This window comes from Eutrema salsugineum, unplaced genomic scaffold (genome assembly GCF_000478725.1).
Source record: "Eutrema salsugineum unplaced genomic scaffold, Eutsalg1_0 scaffold_3, whole genome shotgun sequence".
NCBI classification, from domain to species: domain Eukaryota; kingdom Viridiplantae; phylum Streptophyta; class Magnoliopsida; order Brassicales; family Brassicaceae; genus Eutrema; species Eutrema salsugineum.
The window spans coordinates 16,342,881-16,364,131 of NW_006256756.1; the positions used below are offsets into that span (position 1 = coordinate 16,342,881).

Sequence of the window (21,251 nt, forward strand, 5' to 3'; positions counted from 1 at the left end):
TATGAGAGGAGGATACAGAAGAGAAAGGAAAGAACGAAAGCTTTGCCTTATCTCTTGTCCCTTCTCTCTTACCTTTATATTAATTTTCAAATATTTCTTTTTGCTCCCAAAGCAAACGACGTCTTGTCAATCCACTCAAGCCACCCAACTTCTTCATTATTGTTAATCTCTCTTTCTCTCACATCTTTTTTTCTAATTTCTTCTGTTCCATATCACTTCTTTGACGAATTCTATATACCCAGTTCGTTTTTTCTTCCTCATATATTTTCCTTTTCAATTTATTTGGTTTTTGTTGGGCGCAACTTTACCTCACAATTTGTTTTTTTTTTCTTTTTTTTGTTGAGTAGGCCTTTTGATTCGTAGTTATGAGTCGTCTAGTCATCTGGATTTGATGTGGTTATAGTCTAACAGAGACCTTTGATTGAAATCAGAACAATAGCAAGAATACATACATCCCCTTCATCTTGCGCCCATCCCTCTTATTTTCTAGGGTTTTATTTGTTTATTTCAGTTTTTTGTTTTGTTTTTAATATTCTCTTTCTCTCTCTCAAATTTTGCTCATCTGGGTATGGAAGAATACCAACATGAAAGCAGCTCCACACCTCATAGAGTAAGTCTCTTGTACTCTCCAATCTCCTCTTCCAATAGAAACGATAACACCCACAACAACAGCAGCAACAATAACAATTATGATCCTGGTTACAACAATACTAACAACAACAATCATCAACATATGTTGTTCCCACAAATGAGCTCTTTTTTTCCTCAAACTACCGAGAATTGCTTTCGATCCGATCATGATCAGCCCACCAACCCATCTGTTAAATCCGAAGCAAGCTCCTCAAGGATCAATAACTACTCTATGTTGATGAAAGCCATCCACAATACCCAAGAAGCTCACAACAACAACAATGATGTGGAAGCCATGAAGGCTAAGATCATCGCTCATCCACACTACTCTACCCTCTTACAAGCTTACTTGGACTGTCAAAAGGTTTGATAGATTTAGCACTCGATATCCCGTTTCATTATTTATTATTATTATTATTATCATTATAGTATATACTTATCTAGCTAGTTTAATATGTATATATATATATATATATATATATATATTCATGGGTCATGGCTTATACAGATCGGAGCACCAACCGAGGTGGTTGAAAGATTTATAGCCACGCGGCAAGAGTTTGAGGCGCGGCAACAGCGGTCAACACCGCCCGTGACTGCATCATCCAGAGACCCGGAATTGGATCAATTCATGGTTGATTAATTTTTGGCGTACTTTTTTTTTAGTTTGAATTTTGAGTGGGTTGGTTCTTTAAGTATATATGTCAACTCTTAAATTTTATATTTTTTTAAATAAACAGGAAGCATACTGTGACATGTTGGTTAAATATCGAGAGGAGCTAACACGACCCATTCAAGAAGCAATGGAATTTATACGTCGTATTGAATCTCAGCTTAGCATGGTGTGTCAGGGTCCCATTCACATCCTCAACAATCCTGGTACATATTATCAATCTCACATATATATACATACACATATACATATATGCACATGTGACGACAATTGATTGTAGTGGCAAGGTAGGGCTTATAATGGATTGAATAAAAAATGGCCTGTTTCTTTGGTTCCCTGGAAAGTTATTGTAACAATGAGAGTTCTTTTTTTTTATATATATAATCTATTTCTCAAATGTTAATTAGATTATATAAAAATTGGCATGTATTATTGTTGGAAGTGTGGAAGAGCAACCAGGTGTGCATATTTGTTCTTGTTTTCCCCATTGTGGAATCAATCCAAAGAGGGTGGGGCTTGTTTTTGTTTGTTTCTTTTAACCCGGCCTGAAGTACTATCACAAGAACTTTTTTGTTATTTATTATGCCAAACTGCAAATACGATTTCGATTCCGTAAGGCAAAACCATTGAATTTTCATAAAGGTCAATGACTAAAATGCTGTTAAAGCTTCATTCAAAAAAAAGCTGTTAAAGGACATAAATTATCTAACTGATGTGAAGATGAAATGTTAAAACAGATGGGAAAAGTGAGGGAATTGGATCGTCAGACGAAGAGCAAGAGAACAACAGTGGAGGGGAAACAGAATTACCGGAAATAGACCCCAGGGCGGAAGATTGGGAACTTAAGAATCACTTGCTGAAGAAGTACAGTGGATACTTGAGCAGTCTAAAGCAAGAACTGTCCAAGAAAAAAAAGAAAGGCAAACTTCCCAAGGAGGCAAGGCAGAAGCTTCTCACGTGGTGGGAGTTGCATTACAAGTGGCCGTATCCTTCTGTACGTATAAATTTACTCTCATCTCTCTATGCCCTCAACTTTTAAAAAAATATACTACAACCGATTAGGTGTTCTAACCCTTGTGCAAGCTTATTCTTTATTCCTTTTAGAAAGACCAATTTCTTAACACATACACATATCAAAAAAACTTTTCGCTACACGCGGTATATTTTGATTTTAAGATGAAATTGTGAATTTTTTTCTCTTTGTTAAATAACTTTGAACACTTTCAGTGTGTATAGCAAAAAACTTATGAATACGGTTTGAAATAACTAAATTTGTACGAAAGGTACTTCAATTTGTACATTTTTAACTTCAAAAGAATTTGAAAATTCTAACCGATTGTAGTGATAGTGAAAAATCTTTAATAAAAATATAATTAAATATATATGACAGGTTATAAAGAAGATATAGTATGGTTAACAAAAAAAGGGTATATTAATAGAATAACTTAGTCTTGATTGACAGAGCTACTCCATTTTAGGGAATAAAGGTATAGGTTTGTCACGTTATGGAACAAAGGCAATTGTCGCGACAAAAGATGAAAAACTAGAGGCTTGCATTTTGTTCAAAATGTTTAAAATTAGGTTTACGTATTTAGTTGACGACAAAAAAAAAAGGTTTACGTATTTAGTTTTATATTTTGTCAAGACTCTTTGTTTACGAAGTGCATGACATTGGAAAAAGTTCATTGTCATAAGAGAAGTTGAATGCTTAGTGACGTGAGTTTGATGAACGGTTTCATAAGAAAAGAAAGAAGAAAAATTGTATTTTAAAATCTTTATATTATCAATCTTCAGAATCACTATTTTATACATTTCTAGACAATGTTATGATTTATTTTCCCTCTACAATAAAAGCCTCTTTTATAAGATACATTATATTTAAGCCTTATTTTTTTTTGTCACAAACACACTCCATTTATCGATTAAATAAATACATTTAATCCTCTATATGAGCATATGTGACTAATTATATACAGAATATTCATTTATCGTCTCAAATCGGCAGACTTATACCTTTACTGTATCATCATCATCATCTAGCCTTTTCTGAAACATTGATTATTACAAAAGTGATGATGGCTGGTTTGAGTTGGTGGCAGGAATCAGAGAAGGTGGCATTGGCGGAATCAACAGGTTTAGATCAGAAACAAATCAACAATTGGTTCATAAACCAAAGAAAACGTCACTGGAAACCTTCCGAAGACATGCAGTTCATGGTGATGGATGGTCTGCAGCACCCACACCACGCAGCTCTATACATGGATGGTCATTATATGGGCGATGGACCTTATCGTCTCGGGCCATAAGAGACCGAATATGCAGAGATCCAAAAATGTTAGCCATATTAGCCATATTATAACAAACCTCTTGTGGCATTCTTCATTTACAATTCGTGATTTGAACTCCCTAGATCAGTTTACTACCTATAGCTTTATTTGTTTTACCCGTTTTGTAATGTCTTATCTTTGGCGGGTTTGAGACGTCCTAGAAAATATCTTTTTACTTTAATTTCACTTTTTGAATCGTTTTTCCCCTAATGTGATATTTATAATATATAAGTATTTTAGTAATCCGCAGAAAAACTGGAAATGTCATGCTCGGTTTTCTTTTGTTTTTAATTATATATATTTTATGCCAAAAAGACATCTTAGGTATGAAATGTATGTAAGAACAAAAATAAGATTCCTTCCACCGTTTGTATATAACTCCAGGGTAATGTCGTTGATGAGTCATGAAACCATCTTTTCTCATTCAACACCCAGATACTCTTTTATTGTGTGGCTTGCGATTCAAAACCATTTAACAACGGTTCATCGGATGACTGCTGGAATACAGGAGCTAGTGCTAAATGTGTACTGTGTCAAGACCCGATGAAGTCCAGGGTTCACCTGTTCTTCTCATAATCTCATGTCACTTCTCCTTGGATGTTTGGATTTTGGTTCGAAGTTTGCTAAACGCTCGTTTCTGAACAGATTGGGAGACCATCATTAATATCAATACATTATCTCAGACCACACTGTCTCAGACACGGCTATAGCTAGCTCTTACTCCTCTGTTTCTTATCTACATCGCTTACATATGATAATACACAGTCAATGGAGAAAACATAAAAGCAAGACGCTATGGAGATGTACCTTCATCACCGACTCGACTCATGCAGCTCATAGACAAACAAGTCAGAAACCGCCATCAAAGCCTTAATGGACCATACGATGCGGAACCATCTTTAATATTTTCCGGTTCAGGTTAGCAACTCTTTCTCCCTCTTTGAATTTTATTTTGGTTGTATATTAGCCGATGGAACTATTTGTTATTATTTTTTTAACAGCTATCTTTATTTATATAAAATTCAACATCCATAAAAAATATATTAAAGAAGCATAAATACAATTTCATAAAACAACAAAAGAAAATTTTACAATTTTTCTTCGATAAAATTTATTCGACAAGAGAATGTCCACTCTTTCCTTTCTCAAATTGGCATTTACTCGGATGCGATCTTCAACTTTGGCTGATGTCAATCTTTTTCCATATTTGTATTATATTGACTAGTTCTCAAATATTCTTGGAATAAGAACCTAATTTACTAATCTTTTCAAAGAAAAAAAGCTTTGAAACTGCCAATTTTTAACGACTCTATGTACATCGCTATACAATAAGGAGATTTCTGCTCCAAACCAATGTCCCTTCCAAGGCGGTTTCCATGGTAATGTCATTCTCTTCAGGGTAAAAACATCAAAGAAAATAAAAATTAAATCCCAGAACCACCGACCATTGATCCTTACTTCTCCTACCCCTAGGTCAAAAATCCAGATTACGTACTTGACCAGCGATCAGAAGTTGTATACGATCACACTAAGAATCGCCTTTGGGAGGTTTCGATGGGAGCGGTTTGTATAACTTTCTTTTCGACTCAAACTATTTATATCTTGATTGGGTTCTATAATATAAATCCTACATTAAAAACAAACAAAAAAAAGGAACATAATACAAAGAAATTAAGAATTGGAAATTTTCAGGGGAAACTCAACTGAAATTGTAAATCAGCTTATGAGTAACCTATGAGACCTTCTTCATATTTGTGATCTCCGATGTGGTGGTGAAGATTCTTGTGTTAAATTCACACTCAAAAACATAGACAACGGTTTGGAGGAGAAGCTTCAATATGATAGAGTGGCTATGGGATTGGTTGCATTGCGGCTACTGATATATTCATATCTTTGCATATTTAGCATGCATTTTTGGTCCAAGAATAGAGTCCCATGCATTCATATAGTATTTTTTTTTAGAGTTTTATGATTTTTAATTAAAGTGAGTCTTGCATTTTTGGAGTGTTATTTAGGTATATTGGAGCTGTATAGGAGTAGAGGAGGTGAGATCAGTGAAGAAAATGGTGAAAAAAGATGAAGAAATGATGAAATTGGCCAAATGGAGTTTCTCAGCAGAAAAACTTACTGCGGGTAGCAAGAATCGGCCGAAAACATGTACCACAGGTTGCATTTATCGGCCAAAAACCTGAAAACTTGGGAAAATACCATTTGTGCCGATACGCTTCAAAAATGCATGTACCGGAAGTCTTACACGCCGATCCAGCTTCCAACGCCTTCATCAAGAATCAAGAGGATCAAGTCACGGTTCCCAAACACTTGGAATCAATGGATTTGTAGATGTGAGCTGAAAGATATGGCGACGGAAGATGTACATGTCCTGCAGCCATTCTGGACCGATCCGATGTGCCTCAAAGATAGGCCATGAAGAAGCCCTTCCTTTCCAATTCAATATCCGTTGTATTCATCAAGATTTGAAAGAATTGAGTCATCTTTCCGGAACACTTGAAATCAACTCATTTGAAGTAGTGAGCTGAGAGATATCGCAAGCTGAAAATGAACATGTCTCACAGCAAGAATCCGGAATCTCCTGATGCGTTTCGAAGAACCACTGTACCAGAAGCCTTTCTCTCTCTCTGAATGCACTCGGACTATTCATTAAAGTGTAGGCAATTGAGTTGCATTTCCTCTGAATTTTGAATCAAGTCGTTTGGATCAGTATCTCGGGAGTTATGACGCCTCAAGTACGAACAGGTCTGACCAAAATTGGAATGCTCCGACTTAAGAGTAACCCTGAGCAACATGCGATTGATTCTGGGAGCCATGCTGCGAGTGATTCTGTGACTTCTGTGATCCGGAGCAGATGGAAAGATGCCACAAACTCTAAATTCTGCTAAATGTAAAGCTATGCTCTGAGTAGTGCTCCGGGTGGGAACAAGCTGGAGCAGTCTGCGAAACATTTGTGAAGCTGTGCTCCGGATTGTGCTGCGAGTAAGGTGAGTCGAAGCAAGAGGGAATGCTGGGGATCAAATCATTCAGCGAGTGCTCCGAGTTGGCTGCTCTTAGTGAGAAAGACCCGGAGCAATGTCTGAAAAAACCCAAATTTCATTGCTCCGGGTTGTGCTCCTGATAAGAAATCCCTTGGAATATTTCACTCTTGACCGATTGAGGTTATGTTTTCCTTGACTCCAAATGATTCACCGAATAAGATGCTAAGGTGTGAGCGATTTGACCAAAATTTCTTAGGCCTAACACCGTGAGAAAGGTTCAAAACAAGGGGGTGACTGAGTTGACTGAATTGGATCCACGGTTAAAGGATGTTAGAGCGTGAGACAAAGTGCTGAAAATCTCTAAGCCCCTAAAACGACTTAACACGTTCTAAAGAGACAGCCGAAAGAAGGCTGCATCAAGTATTGTGAATGACACATGATAAACCAAAAAAGATCTAAGGCAAACCACCTAAGAATCAGAAGTTCACAAGGAACAAAAGAGAAAGAAGTCTCTAAATTTTGTAGATAAAAAAGGTGAATTAAATACTCTGAGTACAAAGAGAAGGAAAAGTATACAATTGTACATAGGAAATTACATAAAGAAATGAATGAAGTTGACTGAAATAAAGATAAGGTTGAATGAATCCTCGGCTAGCCTTTGATTGACTCTTGAGTTGCTCGACCGAGTGTGACTTTTAGACTTCCGAACCATGAACCAAGCCGCGGTTGAACTTGGGTCGTGAGGTGGTGTAAGATTTAACCTCGTTAAAACCCCATCCGGTAAACCCATTAGGACAAACCCGGATGTAAGGAAAAAGAGTATTAAACCTTACGCCGAGACCAAGTTAGCTTTTGTCTTGATATATGAGTACGGTCTTGGGTGTAAGTTCCTCTGAGCTGATTCTGATCCCACTTAGCAATCCTCGAACTGCTCCAGCTAGCTTTCGAGCTATCGACCTCGTCATTGGTCCTTCTGGAATGACCAAGTTTGCTTCTGGAACCTCTACTTTGATCTCTGGTTCGGTCTCTAGGTCCATGATCACATCATCTGTCCCCTTTCTTATATTGGACTTGTCCTCAAGTCTGGCTCATCTGGAAGAAAATGAATAATGTCCGTAGTATGAAAACTGGAACTGACTGAATCTTACCTTGTAGATCAAATTTATAGGCGTTGGCATTGATCTGCTCTAAGACCGGAAAATGTCCGTCCACACGAGGAAACAGCTTGGACTTCCGTTCTTCTGGAAAACAATCTTTCTTTAGATAAATCCACACCAGGTCGCCTGGTTCAAAGACTTTCTTGCTCTGGCCCTTATTGGCGTGCTTTTTGAATTTCTCCATTTTGCGTTTGGTGTTCTGGTTGGTCTTCTCATGCATTTGCTTGACTAGCTCGGCCTTTTTGTTTCCATCCATACTCACACGCTCAGCAAAAGGTAAAGGTGTAAGATTAAGTGGAGTAAGCAGATGATAACCATAGACAAGTTGAAACGGAGAAAAGAAATTGGTAGAGTGAACCACATGGTTATAAGAAAACTCTACGTTTGGTAAACAATCCTTCCATTCCTAATGTTTTTCTTAATAACAGAACGCAAAAGGGCTGATAAGGTCCTATTGAACGTTTTGGTTTGTCCATCAGTATGAGGATGGAAGGTGGTGGAGAAACAAAGCTTAGTGCCGAGGTTAGACCAAAAAGTTTTACAAAAATATCTAAGGAACTTAGAATCTCGATCAGACACTATATTCCTAGGCATACCATGTAAACGAACCACCTCCCTAAAGAACATGTCAGCAACATTGGATGAATCGTCGGTCTTATGGCAAGGAATAAAATGGGCCATTTTCAAAAATCTATCGACCACTACAAAGACCGAGTCCTGACCCTGTTTAGTCATAGGCAAACCCAAAACAAAATCCATAGAAATCGGTTCATGGTGAACAACTAGGAATAGGGTGTGTACATAACTTGGGGTTGGCTTTTTGTTTTCACAAACTTACAAGTGGTACATCGGCCACAGATCTGTTCCGCATCGCGTCTCATATGCGGCCAGAAGAAGTGGTCCTGCAAAATGTGAAGGGTCTTGGCCATGCCAAAGTGCCCCATTAGTCCTCCACCGTGAGCCTCCCTGACAAGAAAGTCTCTCAAAGAATGGTTAGGGATACACCAAAGATTCTCAAAGAACAAGAAACCATAGCTTCTAAAGTATTTCCCACAATTAAAATTTTCATAAGAATCATAAACTCCCTGAAAGTCTGTGTCAGTGGCGTAGGAATCTTTGATCATCTCGAATTCAAGAAGCTTCGCGTCCTAGGTAGATATGAGAGTGTGTCTTCGAAACAAGGCATCAGCCACTATGTTTTCTTTTCCTTGCTTGTATTGAATCACATAGGGAAATGTCTCGATAAATTCAACCCACCGAGCATGTCTCTTATTGAGTTTTTGTTACCCCTTCAAATGTTTAAGTGACTGATGATCGGTATGGATCATAAACTCCTTCGGCTAAAGATAATGCTGCCAGGTCTGAAGTGCGCGGAATAAAGCATAAATCTCTTTGTCGTACATTGGGTAGTTCAGGGTAGCACCACCGAGTTTCTCACTGAAATAAGCAATGGGCTTCTTCTCCTGCATAAGCATTGCTCCAATACCTACACTAGAGGCATCACACTCAGTTTCAAATGTTTTTAAGAAGTCAGGTAAAGCGAGAAGAGGTACATGAGTTAGCCTTTGTTTCAAGAGCTAGAACACCTCTTCTTCTGCTTCTCCCCATTTGAATTCGACGTCCATTTTGATTATATCGGTCAAAGGTGTGGCTATGGTGCTGAATCCCCTACGAACCGTCGGTAAAAACCGGCCAAGCCGTGGAAGCTCCAAACTTCACCAACCATATTGGGACTGGGCCAAGATCGCTTTCACCCCTCATCGACATGGACTCCATTGGCACCTACAACTAATCCTAGAAAGACAACACTATCCGTGCAAAATAAGCATTTCTTCAAATTCCTGAATAGTTTCTCTCTCCTAAGGACCTCTAAGACCAACCGCAAATGCTCTAAGTGTTTGTTCAGGTTGTTGCTGTAAACTAGGATATCATCAAAATACACCACAACAAAAACACCTATGAAAGCTTGCAAAACATGGTTCATCAATCTTATAAAGGTGATGGGTGCATTGGTTAAGCCAAGGGCATGACTAACCAATCATAAAGGCCATGTTTTGTTTTAAACGCAGTTTTCCACTCATCACCCTCTTTCATCCTAATCTGGTGATATCCGATCTTAAGGTCTATTTTTGAAAAGACACAAGACCCATAAAGTTCATCCAGCATATAATCTAAACGGGGACTAAGATGACGATACTTTACCGTAATGTTATTTATGGCACGAAAGTCTACACACATGCGCCAAATGCCATCCTTTTTCGGCACAAATAAGACTGGGAATGCGCAGGGACTTATGCTCTCCCAGATATGTCCTTTGTCCATGAGTTCGCCAACCTGTTTTTGGAGTTCCTTTGTCTCCACCGGATTAGTTCGGTAAGCCGGTCGGTTTGGTAGTGATGCTCCCGGCACAAAGTCGATCTGGTGTTCGATGCCCTTATTGGTGGTAGACCGCTTGGACTTTCCTTGGGAAACACATCCTCAAACTCCTGCAAAAGAGGTATAATGCTGCTCGGGAATTCCGGCTCAGGGTGAGTAATGCTGGTAAGAGCATTTTTAAAAATAAGCAAGACAAATGGCTGTTTGGTCACCAAGGCGTGTTTGATCTCACTTGGTCTCACAAATAACGAAGTGGTTGACCTCCCGGGTTTATTCTCAAAGGCTTTTAGCTGGGTTTTTTCTCGGGTTCTCACGCTCATTTTTAGTAATAGAAGAGTTTGAGGGGTCACTTACTGGGTCTTTTCCTTTGCTTTTTTTTCGAGTTTCAACTGATCCAAGTACACCTCGTGGAGAGACAACGGTGATAGTGTAATCTTTCGTCCTTTGAATTCAAATGATTGCTTGTTGGTGAAGCTGTCATGGACTGCCCTCCAATCGTATTGCTATGGTCTGCCCAAAAAGATATGGCCGGCTTCCATGGGAAGCACGTCGCTGACTGAATTGGATCCGCAGTTACGGATGTTAGAGCGGGAGACAAAGTCCCAAAAATCTCTAAGCCCAAAACGTCACTGACTGAATTGGATCCGCGATTACTATGTATGTGATTTGGTCTGTTTTTTTTTTTTTTTTTAAATTCTAGCTGCCCAAAACAACGTCGTTTGATGATATTTTTTTTTTAAAATGCACACTCTCTGAATTTTGAACACACTACCTTTAAGTTAATTATTTATTATCTTACCAACTCAGCTAAAAACATATATTGACTGAAATTATCTAAAAGTGTTTATAAAGATATCCCTGCATTATTCTCTCTTTGCAGAATATTTATTGATCTTGGGTTTTGCATGTTGAGTGATTACAAGACAGAGACGCAAGGCCAATTCCAATTTAATGCTGAGATTTGTGATCTGATTATGAATTTGTGAACTATAATCGAAAATAGCTGGCCGTTTCTCGATTTAAGTCTGAGAGGTCACACAGCCGCCGCTGCTGAATCCGCCATATGTTGTAGTTTATGGTGCTTCATTGACAGCAAGAGACAGAGTCAGTCTCTTTGGAAAATTGAGGACGAATCAATGAACTGGAAGGTGGTTATGAAGACGATTCGGCTTCCAACGTTGGCGTCGGTTTTTGCAGGAAGCTTGAGTGGCCAAGCGGTGTTAATTATTTGTGGCAGTGGGGATGGAAGTGGGACGATGATGATGAGACGGCTGAGAAATATTCTGCAGAGAGAGAAATAGTTATGGGATACCTATATAAACATTATTAAATAAGTATAATCAATTAATGTATTTAGCTCAGTTGGTAAGGTGTTATGCTATTAACTTAGAGGTTATGTGTTCGAAACCCAAAAAGTAATTAAAAAAAAAAGACAAAACCATCAAAACAACATCGTTTTGGGCAGCTGGAATTAAAAAAATAAACTGAATTTTCAGAAGGCATAAAGTTTATGAGGGAATACGCCGTTTTCCAGCCTAAACCACCTAAGAAATTACAAAAAAAATAAATGAAGTTGACTAAAAATAAAGATTAGGTTGAATAACTCCTTGACTAGCCTAATCTGCGGCTGAACTTGGGTCGTGAAGTGGGTGTAAGACCGTTAAAACCTATCCAGTAAACCCATTGGGACAAACCGAATGCAAGGAATGCTATTGATACATGAGTACAGTCATGGGTGTAAGTTCCTCCGAGCTGATTCTGATCCCACTTAGGAATCCTTGAACTGCTCCAGCTAGCTTCCGAGCTCTCGACCTTGTCATTGGTACTTCTGGAATGACCAAGTTCGCTTCCTAAACCTCCTCTTTGACCTCTGGTTCGGTATCTGGGTCCATGATCACATCAGCTCCGAGTGAAGAGAAGACAAGGCGGGGCAAGACATCATTTACCCAATCAAATGGGGTCAGTACCCAATTTTTCCTGGGCTGACCAGGTTCGAGCTCCTCCCTCTATATACATTTTGGGCTCAAAACCTTAGACACCTTTTTATTCCATTTGAAGTTTGAAGTCGGATGTCGTCGTGTGTGAGGGTTGTAAAGTTTTACCCTAAAAGAAATCAATAGCCACAAGTGCACAGCTGATCGATTGTAGTACTTAGGGATCAAATCCACAAGGAAGGAGGATCTTTCCTGCAAAAGCCTTCAAAAGAAATATAAAGTAAGGAAGTTTAGAACCAGGCAATTTTTGTAGGGGTTTTGATAGTGTCTTTAAAATGTAAAAACTAATATTAATGAAAAAATACGGGAATTAAAATGATCTAATAACTAAACTTAATGAAATGGACTAAATATTAGAAAACGGGTAGACCTAATTGCTCAAATAAAAATCGATTTAGAGAATGAAGATGATTAACTAAAACTTGAAATAAAATCTGTGAAAATCAATGGAAAAGAGGCGCTGGGTTTCAGGGAAGTTCTCTCCGGGGTATGAACGATTCAAAACATTGCTAGAGAGTAAATTTAATAAGATTCTAGCTAAAACTTTTCAAACTCATGTCATGGATGTATGAATACGCCACTGTCATGATCATAGACAACTATCTCTCTCAACCCTGACCAGTAGGTTTCCACTCTGGCCCTGGAAAAGAAAAGATGCAATATGCTTAAGACTCATCAGCATTCACAAATTGCCCATAGATAGGTTTCCACTCCTATGTTTGTTTTGCTCTCCCAAACTAGATCTGGCTCCGGATGAATACTTTCGTATCACTAAGGACCTGAATCAGATTGTAGTTTGATGTGAGTGCAGTGGGCAACACAAGTTTTACCCTAGACAAGCTGCAAGTGCACAGCAAACGCAGTAGTACTTAGGGTCGAATCCTCAAAGATCTGTGTGTTGAGGACTTCTAACTGATGCTAAAAACAATTGTAAACCTAATATAATAAAAAAGGTTTTTGATTTGTCACTAAATTTAATTATGCAGAGAATTAAAAAGCTAGAAATAAAAATTCGGTTGAAAACTATATGAAAACAGCGCTGGGTTCAAGGTTCATCTTTAGGGTTCATGTTCTAAAATACAAGGAATTTAGGTAAGGATTTTCTATGACTCTGAAAATAGGATAGACACATGTAAGCTTAGCCAACTCTCGTCACCTTAATCATCTAATCACTTGTTCATGGCAATTAATGCTCGCTCTCATGCCAGAACAAGATCATGCTTTGTAGATTATCCATCTCGGCTTACGTATCTTCCGTAGGTAGCTTTCGTCTCATACGACGGTGACGTCCATAAGATCCAGTTCAGGCAACCCAGATACAACACTCTCGTGGCTCGGATTAAACCTAGGATCGGATTCTGGGTGATCAATCCAAAATTACCGCTTTGAGAATTGGATGAAAGGGAGAATCATGTTAAAAATCGAAATCCTTTTTCCTAAAAAACCTAGATGTCATTCGAACATGGGATCCCTTTGGATTACCCTTTCACCCAACTAGGTGACTACTCAGACATGGCTGAGGTAGACATCATCATCGATTTAGAACTAAGAAGAAAAGTAAAAGAAACAAGGTTGCAGAAAAACTTCTCTTATTGAAGACAGTATGACGATGAAAAGCTTCTACAGATGCATAAAAATAAAACCTAAAACTATCATTGAGTTCTCTCTCAAAGAGAAGAAAGAGGCTCTCTTACAAAAGACCTAAAAATGAGTATTTATAGTGTTTCTCCAAGTCTTGGGCGTCTAGGGCTTGTAAAATGGGTGCAGGAAGTGTCTTGGGCCTTAGTTGGGCTCCTGAGGTTCGGACATAGGTCCACCGGGGGTGAAACCTCCTGAGCCGCGGTGGGAAGAAGGCTGGTCGCGGGTGAAAGCACTTGTGCTTGACTGGGCTTGTGTTGATCGGTCTTCAATGCATTGATGATATATTGAGATCTAACTGTTGGATTGCTTTGACTCCACGTGTGTTGGAAAGCTGGTTTTCTCCTATATAATGTCTTCAAATTTGGGGATGATCAGACGGTGAGAAGGTCTTCTTTGGTTGCCAAACTTCGGACGGCCTGAATTTATCCAAAAATATAATTTTGCTCCAAAATGCACTCCAAAGTCCCAAGTTTCCTGAAAAGCTTTCTAAACTTCCAAAACATGGAAAAAAACTTATAAAACCTTTAAAACTGAGTGAAAACACCTGGATAAGATACTGAAAGTGATCCATAAAAGTGGTCAAAATCAGGTGTTATCCTAGTTCATGACGCTACTCACATGCATTAAAAGTAAATTCAGAAGAAAATGTTCTAGGATTCGGCTTCAATAGCTAATGGAATCCTCATCAAACATATATAACCCCATCGAAAATCCCTTTGACCCAACAATAAAACTACTCAGACATGATGAAAGAAAACATAATCATAGTATTAAAAAGCTAAAGAAGAAACAAAAGGGTTCAAGAGATAGATCTCTATCTCCCTAAAAGCTAAAGTATGAAAAACCTAAAAAGTATTCGAAAACAATAAGAGCACAAGAGGGCATACAAATTAGGATTCCTAAAACATGTATTTATAGTGCTCAAGACATTTCTGGGCGTCAATTAGGGTTTCTCCAAATGAGGGAATCATTTTGGGCTTCAGAAATGGGCCTTCTAACTCCGAGATGGCTGGCCGCGGTCGGAAGGGATGTTGCAGCAGTGAATGGATGCTTGGCCGCGGTCGGGCAGCCTCTGACCGTGGTGAAATGGCTGTTGGCCGCGGGTGGAAATGCTTGCCGGCTGGTTTACGGGACATCTTGCTCTTTGCGTAACTTTTGATTGAACCTTTGGATGGCCAAGCTGTAAAGTGTGCTACAAAGCTGATAGTTCCATCTTTGAGATCTCTAAATTTGAGCTGGATCAGATGGTGAGAAGGTCTTCAATTGGGGGTGAACTTCTGACGGTTTGACTCTGAGCTGGAAATCTGATCTTCTATCCATTTTGTTAAGCTTTTCCCTAAGTTATCTGAAAAGAGTCTTGAAACTACAAATACCTGAAAAACATTATAAAAGTACTTGAAAGCAATAAAAAAACATAGAAAAAGTATTTCAAAACGATCCACAAAAAAGTGGTCAAAATACGGTGTTATCAACTCCCCCAGACTTAAACTTTTGTTTGTCCCCAAACAAAGCAAAAGTCTAAACTGGTTAAGTGAAAAAAAAATAGAGAATGCACAAATCTCACAGACATGAACTCCTAAACTAGGACCATAGATCGTGCATCAATCCACATCTTAGTCTAGAAAATTATCACCAAGACACAAAAGATACTAGTCCACTTTTTCCGTCATGAAAAACTTAAATAATCTAAATCTTGATTTCAGTCAACTAGTTCTCTATATTTATTAAGTGCAATAGTGAATTCTCATCAAAAACATCATCCCGGGTAGACGTCGTTTGGCATTAAAGGGCTGTTTAAGTGGTGGAGTTAAAGTGTTTCGGGTAACCTGATGAATCTGGAGGATGCAAGATATTATGCAAAACCGCAAGAGAGATAAAGACATGTTGATGATCGCAATTTTCAGTCACTTCTTCTTTCCCGATATTGTTGCATAATCTTTCCTCCTTTGTTGTGAACAGCTATTCCCCCAGACTTAGATTCTTTTCTAGAAATCAGAAAATGATCTCCAAAACTCTATAAAATCAAACTCTATCTTGCAAAAAAGATAAAATCGATTTCTTAGACTCTCTAAGGTATTATTTCCTTTCCTTTCATCTTTTTCTTTTCTTTTTTTTTCGGATTTTTTTTAAAGGGAAAATAACCTATTAGAGGGAGAGGAAGTCTATGGGACAAAAATATACCAATGTTACGCGATTTTTCTAGGACAAGCTGAGTTTTCTCCTTTGTTGAATCCTTCTGGTAAAGTTTCCTGCAAAATCGCAGTTCTTTGTCTTGGTGACTGAAGACTACGTCGTTCCTCTTTCTCTCCAAAATTTTTACACATATCTGCATATAAGACAATAGAAAACAAGACTGCATGTGGTTCGAAAGAGGCTTGGTTAAGGTGGGAAAATAGCTAAAGATGTACTAGCCATTCATGATCAACAGAGAGTGGTAAAAGGGTAAAAGAGTCATGAATGTATGATTCGTTTTCCTGGTCTAATGCTTTAATGAGAGAATTAAGTCCATGTTAAGTCCAAATAAAATAGAGCTAGTGTATTCCTTCATCTAAATCAAAATCATTCAAATTCCTATAGGGTACTTCATTTCAAATGTGCTTTGCTACCGCTTATTCTAGTCCTAAATCATGAATGAGCATGTCACTAGGAACAGTCTAAAAGCACACAATCAACTATCATTGATTCATGTTCACCATTCCCCTTAAAACGTATTTGGTTTTGAAAGCCGTTTTTGAAAAACTTTAAAGAAAATGCAAAAAGTGTAGATAATGCAAGACTCATGAAAGAAAAGTGGTTAGAAAGGGATGAAATCTTCCCCCAGACTTAAATCACACTATCCTCAGTGTGAAACAAGTCGAGATTGGATGATAAAAATGCATAGATAATCGAATTTGGTAAGCCATGACATGAGTTTGAAGTAAAAAGGTACGACCCTTGTCTTTGATATTTCTTTGTTTTTTGTTGTCAATTACAAATGTTTAAATAAATAATTGTCCTACATATTGTTTCATAAATATGTTCTAATATGTATGTATAATTTGATATACATGTCCAATAGTTTGTGGTAAATATTTTAATTATTTTCTTTGTAAACACAACAAAATAATTCAAAATTTTTACTATAGACATATATATATATATTTATATAATATATATATATATAAATAAAATAAACTATGGTTCATTAGTTATATAATAAATGTATTTTACATTAGTTTATATTTTAGTGAATAATAAAATCATAATATTTGAAAGATTAGCATTTGAAATTTATATGATAGTACTTAAAAAACTAATTAAAATTAATTTAGTAATTAAATAAATTATTTTTTAATGACTAATAATATTAAAAATATTGAAATATTAGCATCTGAGAGTTTTAAGTTGTGTATCTTTATCATACTAGATAGGAATGGCGATTATGAAAAAAAAAATAATAGATAAAATTTTAATTGAAACTTATATTATTAAATATTTTAGGGTGTAATTAGAAACAAACCAATTTCACAACTATACTGAAAAATTAATTTTTTTCCATATGTATATTTAATCATTTATTAGCTAGGGTATAATTTTTTCCATACATATTTAAAATAATATGTAATAAAAATTAATATTATTTTTTAATTTTTGTAGATATGCCTGTTAATCGTGGACAAAACACAAATTCTCAAACAAATATCAGTCATGTAACGGAAACAACAGCACGGGTAAATTCCTTTTATTATTCTAATAATTATATTCAAGTTAAAATTTTAATGAAAAATATATTTTCGTATTTTTTAATTTGTAGAGCGGAGAAAATTTTAAATGGACTCCTACTCGAGAAAGAATATTTCTTGAGTTATATGACCAAGTTATTGCCATGAATAATTACCAATTGAAATATCCAACAGCATATGGTAAAGAGTTTATTGTTGACAAGTTCAATGAAAAATTTTCATATGGCCGTAGACAACAAATTCTTCAGAGAAAAGCTTGATCAATTAAAAAGAAAGTACAAGAAGTACTCGAGTCTTATGCATCAGTCTACGGGCATCTCGGTTGACCCTATTACCTCTGTAATATCTGCATCTGACTCATGGTGGAAAGATCGTGAAGTAAGTATTTAAAAATATCATTCACACCCAAAATGTTAAGCTGCTTTACGTGGAAAAATTTTTGTCAACTAAAACATTTATAATTTTATGGACAGGTGTGTAAAATTATAAAATCATTTAAACGAAAACCGCCAGAGCTTTGGGATGTGATGGAACGTTGTTTTACATTATACGACGTTCGATCGCAATCTCAATACTCAGCGAACCAAAGAAGAGTTGAGATGATGAACGAGGGTGGTGAAGAAGATTATGTGTACTCGGAATCATTTGGTGGTGATCTGCCACAAACTCAAATTCCTGAGACACAAGAAAATGAAGACGTATATCGTGTTAACATTGACGATGCAACATGTCCTTCAAATGAGTTTGTTCGTGAATCCATGCGTCAAAATTCTCCAACGACGGCCCGTATTCATGCTTCTACAGCTCAACAACAAGTAAGAGTCAGACGTGAAAGTACTTCACACAGAATTGTAGGGACGTCACGCGTTTCTGCAAGAAGTAGTTCACAAGGAAGTCGTAGAAAGCAATCATTTGAGTCTACCCTAACAGATACAATGGCTGGTTTCAGAGAGTTTCAACGCCAAAGCTTACAACAGTTGCGTCCAAATTTTTTTGATCAAGATGATTATGAGGAATGCGATCAGGCTTTAAAGATATTTGAATCGATGGAAGTTCCCAAAAACACTGATTTTTACTGGGCATGCATTCAGGCACTCAAAGATGAAAGGTTTTGGCGTAAATATTTTATTGATAGAGTTGAAAGCACCACTAAAGATAAATGGCAATTTTTACAAGCTCTCACTGGATATACACGAGACAGCGAATTTGTGGGAAAGCGGTTAGGCTCGGGTCAAAATTTTGGGAATTCAAATGTAAGCGGTTTTTCTTCTGGTAGTCCATGTTCTGGTGGTAATAATTCATGGGGTCAAACTTCGGGTGGACAATGGAGTTATGGTTCTCAGCAATGGGGTACACCTCCAAATGCTCAACAATGAGGTTCATCATCAAATATTCCACAGTGGGGTACACCACCAAATACTCAACAATGGGGTTCATCATCAAGTGTTCCACAATGGGCTACACCACCAACTGGCCAACAATGGGGTTCCTCATCAAATGTTCAACAATGGAGTGCACCTTCAAATGCTCAACAGTGGGGTTCATCATCAAATATTCCACAATGGGGCACACCATCAAGTAGTCAACAATGGGGTTCATCACCAAATAATCGACAATGGGGTTCTTCGCCATGTGGTTCACAACGAAATACTCCAACATATGTTCAACATGGATTTTCAGTGGGAGTTGAAGTAGAAACTACAACAAATGCTCAGCAAAGATGTTCAGAAGAAGCCGAAGCTCTAAGGGAAGTATCACCAGAATTTGGTGTCATGAATTATTCAAGAGCACAACTACCAAGAGCACGAAGATCTTGAGGATTGTTAAACATATGGGGAAAGAAAAAAGGGCCAAATTTAAATGAAAGTCATCAGAGTGATTCAGGAGATGAAGATTAGTTTAGTAGCGCTTGTGTTTTATTATTATCATTTATGTTATGCTTTTCTGTAATGTTTTCTTATTAACAGTCATGTTATGTTTTGTGTAATGTGTTTCAGGTATTTATTTTATCAATTTAATTTATGTTTTATTTCATATTTATAATATTTCAGGCATTCCGTATATGTCAGCTGCGATCGCAAGGTGTTCAAAATCTTAGTTACGAGGAGAGAATTGAGTTATGGAATTTAGAAAATGAACAATTTGAAGAATTAATAATTCAACCCTCATTGAGTTACTATCGACGATATTTTGAAAGGAGACCAGTTCAAACTGATGGTGGTTTATCGTGGACGAATATTTGGCGTCGATTACAAGTAGATAATGCTGCTTGTGTTCAGTTACTACGAATGTCACTAGATTATTTTATGATATTGTGTGGTGAACTGGAAACTAGTTATGGTTTAAAACCAACATTAAATGTAAGCATTGAAGAGAGTGTAGCCATATTTCTGCGGATATGTGGGCACAACGAGGTCCAAAGAGATGTGGGATTGCGATTTGGACGAACACAAGAGACAGTGAATAGAAATTTTTTGAAGTGCTTAGAGCAGTTGAGTTACTTGCTTGTGATTATATTAGGACTCCTACGAGGCAAGAACTAAGCCGGATTCCCGAACGACGGCTGATGAAACGAAAATATTGGCCATATTTTAGTGGTTTTGTTGGAGCCATGGATGGAGTTCACGTATGCGTCAAAGTGAAGCCTTAAATGCGAGGAATGTATTGGAGCCGTCACAATTATACATAATTTAATATAATGGCTATATGTGATCTGAATATGTTATTCACCTATGTTTGGAATGGAGCACCAGGTTCATGTCATGATACATCAGTTCTCACTATGGCGCAAGACAATGATTCCGAATTTCCTTTGCCTCCGGAAGATAAATTTTATTTAGTTGATTCTAGCTATACAAATAAACAAGGTTTTTTGGCACCTTTTAGATCTTCACGGAACATGGTGGTCAGGTATCATATGTCACAATTCGAGAATGGTCCTCCTCCAAGAAATAAACAAGAATTGTTTAATCGATACCATGCATCTTTACGCTCGGTTATTGAGAGGACTTTTGGCGTTTGGAAAAAAAAATGGAGGATTCTTTGTGAATTTCCTAAATATGATATTCATGTTCAGAAAAGAGTTGTAATGGCTACAATGGGATTACATAATTTTATTAGAATCTCAAACGCTTCAGATGAAGATTTTGCCGAAATAATGAGACGAAGAGCGAATAACATCGAGACCGAAGAAAATGCTACAGAAGACGCAGAAGAAGAAAATATTATGACACACATTAGGGAAAATATTGCAAATTTGTTATGGGAAGATCAAAATACCCCATATTAGTTTAGTTTTTTCTATTTTGTTTGAAAATATTGTATTTGCATTTTTTTTATTTGTATCATTTTTATATTTTTGTATTATTCAATTAAACATTTTAAATTATTAAATTTATATGATCTGTAATTATTCTGCGTGATCTGCATGAATTGCAATTGATCTGCGTGATCTGTTTGATCTGTATGATCTGTATTTTTTTGTTTGCGTCACCATTCGAAGCCTTTGGCAAAAGTCCCAACTAGGGTTATTTTTTTTATTTTTTTATTTTATCTTTGGGGTTGTTGTAATACTTCGATTTTCCTTATAACATAGTTCCAGTAATAATACAACAAAAATGTAATTTTATTTCATGTTTACAGTACTATAAAAATATGAAAGAATCAAAGAATATAATTTGGGTACACAAATAAACAGAATACAAATAGGACATTTCACTACAACAACCCCTCCCATTAAAA

General features: G+C 37.0%; 1 protein-coding gene and 2 pseudogenes across 1 annotated transcript; all 3 read left to right on the forward strand.

Moving 5' to 3' along the window:
* Positions 1-568: 568 nt before the first annotated feature.
* LOC18014798 (homeobox protein knotted-1-like 1) lies at positions 569-3,856 on the forward strand. The gene is made up of 5 exons (XM_006397275.2): positions 569-994; positions 1,139-1,264; positions 1,371-1,509; positions 2,041-2,297; positions 3,403-3,856. Exons 1-5 carry the CDS (start codon positions 569-571, stop codon positions 3,607-3,609), a joined length of 1,155 nt encoding a protein of 384 aa, XP_006397338.1. The 3' UTR covers positions 3,610-3,856.
* Positions 3,857-17,653: 13,797 nt separating this feature from the next.
* On the forward strand, positions 17,654-19,327 carry LOC112085486 (annotated as a pseudogene).
* Positions 19,328-19,370: 43 nt separating this feature from the next.
* LOC112085487 lies at positions 19,371-20,799 on the forward strand (annotated as a pseudogene).
* The last annotated feature ends 452 nt before the right edge of the window (positions 20,800-21,251 follow it).